Source organism: Odontesthes bonariensis, chromosome 11, assembly GCF_027942865.1.
Source record: "Odontesthes bonariensis isolate fOdoBon6 chromosome 11, fOdoBon6.hap1, whole genome shotgun sequence".
NCBI lineage: Eukaryota > Metazoa > Chordata > Actinopteri > Atheriniformes > Atherinopsidae > Odontesthes > Odontesthes bonariensis.
In genome coordinates this window covers 3,527,375-3,540,098 of record NC_134516.1, presented here as the reverse complement: position 1 = coordinate 3,540,098, position 12,724 = coordinate 3,527,375, and the positions used below count along the sequence as shown (strand labels likewise).

Sequence of the window (12,724 nt, the reverse complement as noted above, 5' to 3'; positions counted from 1 at the left end):
CCAAACCAAACCATGGCGAGGCCAAACCAAACCAAACCATGGCGAGACCAAACCAAACCAAACCATGGCGAGACCAAACCAAACCATGGCGAGACCAAACCAAACCAAACCATGGCGAGGACCAAACCAAACCATGGCGAGACCAAACCAAACCAAACCATGGCGAGACCAAACCAAACCAAACCATGGCGAGGTCAAACCAAACCATGGCGAGACCAACCAAACCATGGCGAGGACAAACCATGGCGAGGACAAACCAAACCATGGCGAGACCAAATCAAACCAAACCATGGCGAGACCAAATCAAACCAAACCATGGCGAGGACAAACCAAACCATGGCGAGACCAAATCAAACCAAACCATGGCGAGGACAAACCAAACCATGGCGAGACCAAACCATGGCGAGGTCAAACCAAACCATGGCGAGGCCAAACTAAACCATGGCGAGGCCAAACCAAACCAAACCATGGCGAGACCAAACCAAACCATGGCGAGGACAAACCAAACCATGGCGAGGCCAAACCAAACCAAACCATGGCGAGGACAAACCAAACCATGGCGAGGCCAAACCAAACCATGGCGAGGCCAAACTAAACCATGGCGAGGCCAAACCAAACCAAACCATGGCGAGACCAAACCAAACCATGGCGAGGACAAACCAAACCATGGCGAGGACAAACCAAACCATGGCGAGGCCAAACTAAACCATGGCGAGGCCAAACCAAACCAAACCATGGCGAGACCAAACCAAACCATGGCGAGGCCAAACCAAACCATGGCGAGGCCAAACCAAACCATGGCGAGACCAAACCAAACCAAACCATGGCGAGGACAAACCAACCCATGGCGAGACCAAACCAAACCAAACCATGGCGAGGACAAACCAAACCAAACCATGGCGAGGACAAACCAAACCAAACCATGGCGAGACCAAACCAAACCAAAACATGGCGAGACCAAACCAAACGATGGCGAGGACAAACCAAAGCATGGCGAGACCAAACCAAACCAAACCATGGCGAGGACAAACCATGGCGAGGACAAACCAAACCATGGCGAGACCAAACCAAACCAAACCATGGCAAGGCCAAACTAAATCAAACCATGGCGAGGACAAACCAAACCATGGCGAGACCAAACCAAACCAAACCATGGCGAGACCAAACCAAACCAACCCATGGCGAGGACAAACCAACCCATGGCGAGACCAAACCAAACCAAACCATGGCGAGACCAAACCAAACCAAACCATGGCGAGGCCAAACCAAACCATGGCGAGGACAAACCAAATCAAACCATGGCGAGACCAAACCAAACCATGGCGAGGCCAAACCAAACCATGGCGAGGACAAACCAAACCATGGCGAGGCCAAAAAAAACAAACCATGGCGAGGACAAACCAAACCATGGCGAGGCCAAACCAAACCAAACCATGGCGAGGACAAACCAAACCATGGCGAGGACAAACCAAACCATGGCGAGACCAAACCAAACCAAACCATGGCAAGGCCAAACCAAATCAAACCATGGCGAGGACAAACCAAACCAAACCAAACCATGGCGAGACCAAACCAAACCAAACCATGGCGAGGACAAACCAACCCATGGCGAGACCAAACCAAACCATGGCGAGGACAAACCAACCCATGGCGAGACCAAACCAAACCAAACCATGGCGAGGACAAACCAAACCAAACCATGGCAAGACCAAACCAAACCAAACCATGGCGAGGACAAACCAAATCAAACCATGGCGAGACCAAACCAAACCATGGCGAGGCCAAACCAAACCATGGCGAGGCCAAAAAAAAACAAACCATGGCGAGGCCAAACCAAACCATGGCGAGGACAAACCAAACCAAACCATGGCGAGACCAAATCAAACCATGGCGAGGACAAACCAAACCATGGCGAGACCAAACCAAACCATGGCGAGGCCAAAAAAAAACAAACCATGGCGAGGCCAAACCAAACCATGGCGAGACCAAACCAAACCATGGCGAGGACAAACCAAACCATGGCGAGGACAAACCAAACCATGGTGAGGACAAACCATGGCGAGGACAAACCAAACCATGGCGAGACCAAATCAAACCATGGCGAGGACAAACCAAACCATGGCGAGACCAAACCAAACCATGGCGAGGACAAACCAAACCATGGCGAGGCCAAACTAAACCATGGCGAGGCCAAAATAAACCAAACCATGGCGAGACCAAACCAAACCAAACCATGGCGAGACCAAACCAAACCATGGCGAGGCCAAACCAAACCAAACCATGGCGAGACCAAACCAAACCATGGCGAGGCCAAACCAAACCATGGCGAGGACAAACCAAACCATGGCGAGGACAAACCAAACCATGGCGAGGCCAAACCAAACCATGGCGAGGCCAAACCAAACCATGGCGAGACCAAACCAAACCAAACCATGGCGAGGACAAACCAAATCAAACCATGGCGAGGACAAACCAACCCATGGCGAGACCAAACCAAACCAAACCATGGCGAGGCCAAACCAAACCAAACCATGGCGAGACCAAACCAAACCAAACCATGGCGAGGACAAACCAAACCAAACCATGGCGAGACCAAACCAAACCAAAACATGGCGAGACCAAACCAAACCATGGCGAGACCAAACCAAACCAAACCATGGCGAGGCCAAACCAAACCATGGCGAGACCAAACCAAACCATGGCGAGACCAAACCAAACCAAACCATGGCGAGGCCAAACCAAACCAAACCATGGCGAGACCAAACCAAACCAAACCATGGCGAGGACAAACCAAACCAAACCATGGCGAGACCAAACCAAACCAAAACATGGCGAGACCAAACCAAACCATGGCGAGACCAAACCAAACCAAACCATGGCGAGGCCAAACCAAACCATGGCGAGACCAAACCAAACCATGGCGAGACCAAACCAAACCAAACCATGGCGAGGCCAAACCAAACCATGGCGAGACCAAACCAAACCAAACCATGGCGAGGCCAAACCAAACCATGGCGAGGACAAACCATGGTGAGGACAAACCATGGCGAGGACAAACCATGGCGAGGACAAACCAAACCAAACCATGGCGAGGCCAAACCAAATCAAACCATGGCGAGGACAAACCAAATCAAACCATGGCGAGGACAAACCAAACCATGGCGAGACCAAACCAAACCAAACCATGGCGAGACCAAACCAAACCAAACCATGGCGAGGCCAAACCAAACCATGGCGAGGACAAACCAAACCAAACCATGGCGAGGCCAAACCAAACCATGGCGAGGCCAAACCAAACCATGGCGAGACCAAACCAAACCATGGCGAGACCAAACCAAACCAAACCATGGCGAGGCCAAACCAAACCATGGCGAGACCAAACCAAACCAAACCATGGCGAGGCCAAACCAAACCATGGCGAGGACAAACCATGGTGAGGACAAACCATGGCGAGGACAAACCATGGCGAGGACAAACCATGGCGAGGACAAACCAAACCAAACCATGGCGAGGCCAAACCAAATCAAACCATGGCGAGGACAAACCAAATCAAACCATGGCGAGGACAAACCAAACCATGGCGAGGCCAAACCAAACCAAACCATGGCGAGACCAAACCAAACCAAACCATGGCGAGGCCAAACCAAACCATGGCGAGGACAAACCAAACCAAACCATGGCGAGGCCAAACCAAACCATGGCGAGGCCAAACCAAACCATGGCAAGACCAAACCAAACCATGGCGAGGACAAACCAAACCATGGCGAGGCCAAACCAAACCATGGCGAGGACAAACCAAACCATGGCGAGGACAAACCAAACCAAACCATGGCGAGGCCAAACCAAACCAAACCATGGCGAGACCAAACCAAACCATGGCGAGGACAAACCACACCATGGCGAGGACAAACCAAACCAAACCATGGCGAGACCAAACCACACCATGGCGAGGACAAACCAAACCAAACCATGGCGAGGACAAACCACACCATGGCGAGGACTAAATCAAACTGAAGCAAACTGAATCAAACTAAATCAAACTGAATGGAACTGAATCAAACTAAATCAAACTGAATGGAACTGAATCAAACTAAATCAAACTGAATGGAACTGAATGGAACTGGTTTTTAAATGGCTCTCAGTGAGTTTCATGGTTTGGCTCCACCTGTGAGTTCCGGCTGAAATCGGTGGCGTTCTGATTGGACGCGCTGAGCTGCAGCTCTAAATGTTCTTACCCTCCAGGAAGGTTTCCATGGCAGCGCTGTGGGTCATGCTGACGGGTCCCCGTCCGGAGTAGGTGGTGAGGGTGGGGTCGGCGCCGCGGGCCAGCAGGAAGCGCACCACCTCCAGGTGGTCGTTCTCCACGGCGTCGTGAAGCGGCCTGATGGGAAAACAGACGCTTAAGAACTGAAGGTATGAAATGACGGCTTTCCTGCTAACTCTCAGTGTTTCTGGAACATCTTGTTCTCACTTTAAAGGTGATTTCACCCTTTGTGCGGTCTTAACATTGTGTTTACTCCCTTTGTCCTACGGGTCAAAAATGAGCCGCCCTACCAAAGCCCCAAAATAAAGCAACTTAATTGAATTTTAAATCCAAAATCTATTTAGTATGATGAAACCACCTGTTATTTATCTATTCAGCTCAATTCAATACATTTTTTATCATGTATTTTTTGTTACACAATACAAAAAGACAATCAGCAGCTTTCAGGATTACACTTTTTTTTTTTTTTACTGTCAGTTGGACCAACAGTTTTCTTGTTTTCTCAGTTTTCTTTTACATAATAAAGGTTTATTATTGCTATTATATAAATGTGAAGTAATTACTTCTGAATTAATTATATTGAAAGGGAAAAAAACAGTGAACTTTTTTCTGGTGTTTAAATGTTTTTATAATTCACGGGTCAGAAATGACCCATAAGACAATCTTTGTACCCTAGTGGTGTACAGCCCACATGGAAACATAAACAAAAATAAAGTCTGACTTTTTCTAATGATGGGGTCCCTTTAGGAAAAGTCATAACATTTCAAGTTGGAAAAGATAGTTTAAGGTATTTTTTCTACAGCTAAACATGGTGGTGGCTCACTTTGGACCCGCAGGACAACAGGAGGGTTTATGCCTCAGCTAGTTCAAACCAGAGCTACAGCTCGTTCTGATGGGGAATCCTGGTAAAACTGGTAAAACTGGAACTTTTTCCCTGGATTCTGGAGGGGCCGGGAGGCAGAAAGTTGGATAAACCAACAGGATGATGAAATATTATCGTATCAAGTTAAAATCCTCTCAGATCTTATGGGACAGAAAGCCTCCTGTTCTAAGCAGGACTGATGCTGATCCACAGCGAAGGAGTCCATCTCACATTGTAATGAGACGTCCACCCTCACAGGCTCGTCTGTATTCCATCAACCCACCAGTTTCTATCCGATTAGGTGCTCATTTGCAGCAGCATCCGTCTTTTCTCTGCATCTGTTTCAGAAAAAGCAGCCGAACATGTGCCCATGGCAGAGCTAATATTATCCCGGGATCAACATTCAGAGCTAAAACACTGAAAAAGCTTCTGTGGTGACAACTGTCAAACTGATAAGAGCAGCAAACTGAAGCCGTGAGGACATTTACAACAGCCCATAAACAAGAAAAAACACCAGATCCAACCTCACGGGTCCAGCAGCTGCCAAGGTTCAGGAGTCTCAGCCTAAATGTGACAGCATTAGCTGCCTTTCACTCAGTGTAAACACCGTGTTTGGACTGAAACCCGTTCACACGTCCGACTCCAACACAACACCAACGTTTAAAGGTTCAGACTCGTGTCCTTTTAGTGTTGGAACAACCAGCTCCAGTCTCTGGTTCCTGTTCAGAAAACTGTCGTCTGTGACGTGTGGCGAGCAAATTAACAGCTTCTCCCAGCAGAAAAAACATAAAAGAAGCCACGGGAGCCTGTTTTAGTTAGTTTACACATCTATATTCCTGCACCATGACGCATCTTCACAACGATTCAGTGGCCAATGAGGATGAAGGGTTATAAAATCACCGGGAAAATGAATTATTTTGGGTGCACCTACAGTTCAGTGAGGTTTTTAACTGCTTTAATCTTAACATAAAGGACACGAAATTCACTGATAACCATGTAAATTTACTTTTCTCGTCATCTAATCAGGTCTGTTTAATCGGTCAAAGACCGACTCGTACCTGGTGAGGTCAAAGACTCGTACCCGGTGAGGTCAAAGACTCGTACCCGGTGTGGTCAAAGACCGACTCGTACCTGGTGAGGTCAAAGACTCGTACCCGGTGAGGTCAAAGACTCGTACCCGGTGTGGTCAAAGACTCGTACCCGGTGAGGTCAAAGACTCGTACCCGGTGAGGTCAAAGACTCGTACCCGGTGAGGTCAAAGACTCGTACCCGGTGAGGTCAAAGACTCGTACCCGGTGAGGTCAAAGACTCGTACCCGGTGTGGTCAAAGACTCGTACCCGGTGAGGTCAAAGACTCGTACCCGGTGAGGTCAAAGACTCATACCGGGTGAGATCAAAGACTCGTACCCGGTGAGGTCAAAGACTCATACCGGGTGAGATCAAAGACTCGTACCCGGTGTGGTCAAAGACCGACTCGTACCCGGTGAGGTCAAAGACTCGTACCCGGTGTGGTCAAAGACTCGTACCCGGTGAGGTCAAAGACTCGTACCCGGTGAGGTCAAAGACTCGTACCCGGTGAGGTCAAAGACTCGTACCCGGTGAGGTCAAAGACTCGTACCCGGTGAGGTCAAAGACTCGTACCTGGTCCCATCCTGAGCGCTGCAGTTGACGTCGGCTCCGTGCTCCACCAGGTGGCGAACGATCCCTAGCCAGCCGCGGGCGCAGGCCTCGTGCAGGGCGCAGTATCCGGCGTTGTCTCTGTGGTTGACGTCGCACAGCCGCTGCTTCAGGCAGTACAGCACCACCTCCTGGAGACAAGTGGACCCGCAGTGAGACCAGAACTTCTGGACCGTCACAGAGACTAAACCAGTCCTCAAAGCTAGCCCTTTATTTACATTTAGAGGCCAAAAATTATATAAAATGTGAAGTTTCAAGTTAATTACAGAAACTGGTTAGTAACAGAAACTAGTTAATGACAGAAACTGGTTAATGACAGAAACTAGTTAATGACAGAAACTAGTTAATAACAGAAACTGGTTAATAACAGAAACTGGTTAATGACAGAAACTGGTTAATGACAGAAACTAGTTAATAACAGAAACTGGTTAATAACAGAAACTGGTTAATGACAGAAACTAGTTAATGACAGAAACTATTTAATGACAGAAACTGGTTAATGGCAGAAACTGGTTAATGACAGAAACTAGTTAATAACAGAAACTGGTTAATGACAGAAACTGGTTAATGACAGAAACTAGTTAATAACAGAAACTGGTTAATGACAGAAACTAGTTAATAACAGAAACTGGTTAATGACAGAAACTGGTTAATGACAGAAACTAGTTAATAACAGAAACTGGTTAATGACAGAAACTGGTTAACAACAGAAACTATTTAATGACAGAAACTGGTTAATAACAGAAACTGGTTAATGACAGAAACTATTTAATGACAGAAACTGGTTAATGACAGAAACTGGTTAATGACAGAAACTGGTTAACAACAGAAACTATTTAATGACAGAAACTAGTTAATAACAGAAACTGGTTAACGACAGGAACTGGTTAACGACAGAAACTAGTTAATGACAGAAACTAGTTAACGACAGGAACTGGTTAACGACAGAAACTAGTTAATGACAGAAACTAGTTAATGACAGAAACTAGTTAATAACAGAAACTGGTTAATGACAGAAACTAGCTAATGACAGAAACTAGTTAATAGCAGAAACTGGTTAATGACAGAAACTAGCTAATGACAGAAACTAGTTAATAGCAGAAACTGGTTAGTAACAGAAACTAGTTAATGAGAGGAACTGGTTAATGACAGAAACTGGTTAGTAACAGAAACTAGTTAATGAAACTAGTTAGTAACAGAAACTAGTTAATGACAGAAACTGGTTAATGACAGAAACTAGTCAATAACAGAAACTGGTTAATGACAGAAACTGGTTAATGACAGAAACTAGCTAATGACAGAAACTAGTTAATAACAGAAACTGGTTAGTAACAGAAACTAGTTAATGAAACTAGTTAGTAACAGAAACTGGTTAATGACAGAAACTGGTTAGTAACAGAAACTAGTTAATGAAACTAGTTAGTAACAGAAACTAGTTAATTACAGAAACTGGTTAATGACAGAAACTAGTTAATGACAGAAACTAGTCATTAACAGAAACTAGTCAATAACAGAAACTGGTTAATGACAGAAACTAGTTAATGACAGAAACTAGTTAATAACAGAAACTGGTTAGTAACAGAAACTAGTTAATGGCAGGAACTGGTTAATGACAGAAACTAGTTAATAACAGAAACTGGTTAGTAACAGAAACTGGTTAGTAACAGAAACTAGTTAATGAAACTAGTTAGTAACAGAAACTAGTTAATGACAGAAACTGGTTAATGACAGGAACTGGTTAATGACAGAAACTAGTTAATAGCAGAAACTGGTTAGTTACTGGTTAGTAACAGAAACTGGTTAATGACATAAACTGGTTAGTAACAGAAACTAGTTAATGAAACTAGTTAGTAACAGAAACTAGTTAATGACCGAAACTGGTTAATGACAGAAACTAGTTAATGACAGAAACTTGTTAATGACAGAAACTAGTTAATGAAACTAGTTAGTAACAGAAACTAGTTAATGACAGAAACTGGTTAATGACAGAAACTAGTTAATGACAGAAACTTGTTAATGACAGAAACTAGTTAATGAAACTAGTTAGTAACAGAAACTAGTTAATGACAGAAACTGGTTAATGACAGAAACTAGTCAATGACAGAAACTAGTTAATAACAGAATCTGGTTAATGACAGAAACTAGTTAATGACAGAAACTAGTTAATAGCAGAAACTGGTTAGTAACAGAAACTAGTTAATGACAGGAACTGGTTAATGACAGAAACTAGTTAGTAACAGAAAGTGGTTAATGACAGAAACTGGTTAATAACAGAAACTAGTTAATGACAGAAACTGGTTATTAACAGAAACTGGTTAATAACCAGTTAAAGGGTTAAACGGTTCAGACCAGGAGACGGAACATCATGAAACCTCCTCCCCGTCTTATTCTCATGCTCCCTGCAAAGTGATTGCAGCTTAAAAATGTGTGTGTGCATGTGTGTGTGTGTGTGTGTGTGTGTGTGTGTGTGTGTGTGCACGGTGATGGATGACGGCTTCATTTGCAAACTGAGCTCGTTAGCTCCACCGCTGCACCTCAATGAGAGAGGGAGGCCGCCACTCGTGAGGCCTGACAGGAACTGTGGCACCGCACATGAAATATTCACGCCGTGTGTGTCGGCGTGTGTGTCGGTGTGTGTGTGTGTCGGTGTGTGTGTGTGTCGGTGTGTGTGTGTCGGTGTGTGTGTGTGTCGGTGTGTGTGTGTCGGTGTGTGTGTCGGTGTGTGTGTGTGTGTCGGTGTGTGTGTGTCGGTGTGTGTGTCGGTGTGTGTGTGTGTCGGTGTGTGTGTCGGTGTGTGTGTGTCGGTGTGTGTGTCGGTGTGTGTGTGTGTCGGTGTGTGTGTCGGTGTGTGTGTGTCGGTGTGTGTGTCGGTGTGTGTGTCGGTGTGTGTGTGTGTCGGTGTGTGCGCTTCCTGCCGCCACACGATTTCAGACGTTTGAATCCTAAGAAAGGACTCGCTGGGGCAGCTGACGGCGACTGTGATGAAGACCGCCAAGGAAGCATGGAACCTGGAGCTTTTAACCGTATCCACGGCAACACTTCACACAAAAGCTCTAAAACACATGATAGTTTCCTAAAGTAGAAGCTGCTACTTTAAAGAAGACACATTTTCTACCAGCAGATAACAGACATGTTTTATCTGAATCATCCCAGGAAGTGTTTGGCCGTTAGCTCATGCAGCTAACAGGAAGAGTTTGGCCGTTAGCTCATGCAGCTAACAGGAAGAGTTTGGCCGTTAGCTCATGCAGCTAACAGGAAGAGTTTGGCCGTTAGGTCATGCAGCTAACAGGAAGAGTTTGGCCGTTAGCTCATGCAGCTAACAGGAAGTGTTTGGCCGTTAGCTCATGCAGCTAACAGGAAGAGTTTGGCCGTTAGCTCATGCAGCTAACAGGAAGTGTTTGGCCGTTAGCTCATGCAGCTAACAAGAAGAGTTTGGCCGTTAGCTCATGCAGCTAACAGGAAGTGTTTGGCCGTTAGGTCATGCAGCTAACAGGAAGAGTTTGGCCGTTAGCTCATGCAGCTAACAGGAAGAGTTTGGCCGTTAGGTCATGCAGCTAACAGGAAGTGTTTGGCCGTTAGCTCATGCAGCTAACAAGAAGAGTTTGGCCGTTAGCTCATGCAGCTAACAGGAAGTGTTTGGCCGTTAGCTCATGCAGCTAACAGGAAGTGTTTGGCCGTTAGCTCATGCAGCTAACAAGAAGAGTTTGGCCGTTAGCTCATGCAGCTAACAGGAAGTGTTTGGCCGTTAGCTCATGCAGCTAACAGGAAGAGTTTGGCCGTTAGCTCATGCAGCTAACAGTTCCAGTTGATCTTGGGAACATGGAAAAAAGTTCTCAGACGCCTGCATTCAGGAGTGCAGGGAAGTCACCGTTATTTGTGATGCAGGCAGCAGCTGTCCCGCGGCCGCCGACATCCTCATCTATGGAAAGGTTTTGTATCTGGGGCATAACTAAATCCCACTCGTGTCAGCAGTAACATTCCACCTCTGTCTGCATTACTTCGCACTTCAAACAAGTGCACCAGGATTTGTCGGCCACCCTGGGTATCGCAGCTCCAGCAGTGGCTCCAGCTTCTGTTTCCATCACTTCTCTGTCCACCCTCTCTCTTTCTGCCCGATCTAAGTCCATTTGGCGAACTTCCTCCTCAGTATAAACGGGTTCATAAAGATACCCCCTTGGCTCTGAACGGAAGTCAATATGTTCCTCGTCGCTCTCGTTGTCAGACATCTTCCCGAGCAGTAAACAAAGTGAACTCGTGCGCACAGCTCGCGGTCAGAATGACGTGCGCACTGATACACAATGAGAGACAGTATAGGGCCCAAGTGATAACGAGGAGTGACTTTTGCCGGCTTCGGTTTTTGTGATGAAATAAATCACTCTTTAGCACACGTACTGTTTTGGGAAGAAAAACGCGGTAATTTCTTGACCCCAGCAAACAAGCCGGACTACTTTCGCCTTGACCAACACTGGACAAGAACTCGGCTCACAGGACACTGTCGGGGGTAAGTCAGTTTGAATGCACGACACTGGTTATGGTGATGCCATACAGATTCATGTCAAATATCCCGAACTATCCCTTTAACAGGAAGTGTTTGGCTGTTAGCTCACGCAGCTAACAGGAAGCATTTGGCCGTTAGCTCACGCAGCTAACAGGAAGCGTTTGGCCGTTAGCCCACGCAGCTAACAGGAAGCGTTTGGCTGTTAGCCCACGCAGCTAACAGGAAGCGTTTGGCCGTTAGCTCACGCAGCTAACAGGAAGCGTTTGGCCGTTAGCTCACGCAGCTAACAGGAAGCAATTAGCCGTTAGCTCATGCAGTTAACAGGAAGCTTTTGGTCGTTAGCTCATGCAGCTAACAGGAAGCGTTTATATGGAAGATGTCCGGGTAAAATTTTCAGAAAATGAATGATTCAGATGTACCAATCCTCCAAGAAAGTAGTGCCACAAGGACGGAACCTGCAGACCATCTTTAAAAGCTCTGCTGTGATTGGTTGAATTATGACACATTCACATTTCACTTTTTCTGCACATAAAATACTTTAAATCATCACAAAACTGGTGTTTGAGGATGGCGTGGCGACCTTTCCAGGATGAGGCAGCTGGGATAGGCCCCGCCCCCCACGACCCTGTTTGGATTAAGCGGGAGTAGAAAATGGATGGATGTTTGATTATTCTGTTGACTGTCAGCTCTGATAATTAATGTGAGACACAGTCGCTGTGACATTTCCACACCAAGCTGTTTTTAGGAAATAAAACAATCAATCAAAGTGGAGGAAGAAGAGGCTGATGGCCGATTCCATCCAGGGCGGTAAATCTCTCTCCTGTTTTCTTTGGAAGCGGCAAATTAAAGTTCAAGGAAGGTAAGAGGAGGATCTGCTGAATGATCATTACCTCGTATCCCAGCCGGGCGGCGCGCTGCAGGAGCGTCTCTCCGGCGTTCTTGTTCACGATCAGCCGGCGGACCTCAGGTGGGACGGGCCGAGCGGACGCCGCGGGGGGCGGAGATGGAGGCCGGCGGCCGGGCGAACCGGACGGGTCCGACGGGGAGACCTGAGCGTGATCAGAGAGGAAAAGAGACGTTTAACACCATGAGCTCAAAGCTCAGAGAACAGATTTATTTCCAACAAACACAGAGAAACAGGCTCTGTTTGTCTAAAACACAAACTCCTCCTGACGGTTGGAAATAGCACCATCACCACTTCTGCTGCCTCTGCTGTGCTCTGTGTTTAAAGCCCGAGGCTGATGGCAGGAAGCTCGGAGGAGGAGGAGGAGGAGGACTTATCCCACTTTGACTCACACTTTGAATCACACTTATAATACTTTGACTCACACTTTAAATCACACTTATAATACTTTGACTCATCATACTTTGACTCACACTTATCAAACTTTGACTCACACTTTGACTCACACTTATCAAACTT

The 12,724-nt window shown here is 46.5% G+C and overlaps 2 protein-coding genes across 2 annotated transcripts in view; one reads left to right on the top strand and one right to left on the bottom strand.

Moving 5' to 3' along the window:
* Positions 1 to 12,724, top strand: part of LOC142391162 (NACHT, LRR and PYD domains-containing protein 3-like) — a 355,109-nt gene that overhangs the window by 85,219 nt on the left and 257,166 nt on the right. The window lies entirely within an intron of this gene.
* The window catches only part of LOC142391489 (BCL-6 corepressor-like), a 96,154-nt gene that overhangs the window by 15,376 nt on the left and 68,054 nt on the right, over positions 1 to 12,724 (bottom strand). The window contains exons 7-9 of the mRNA XM_075477271.1: positions 12,192 to 12,350; positions 6,768 to 6,934; positions 4,236 to 4,381 (exon numbers count right to left, since the gene is read on the bottom strand). Of these exons, the coding sequence (XP_075333386.1) occupies positions 4,236 to 4,381; positions 6,768 to 6,934; positions 12,192 to 12,350 (472 nt within the window). The remainder of the gene's footprint in view (positions 1 to 4,235; positions 4,382 to 6,767; positions 6,935 to 12,191; positions 12,351 to 12,724) is intronic.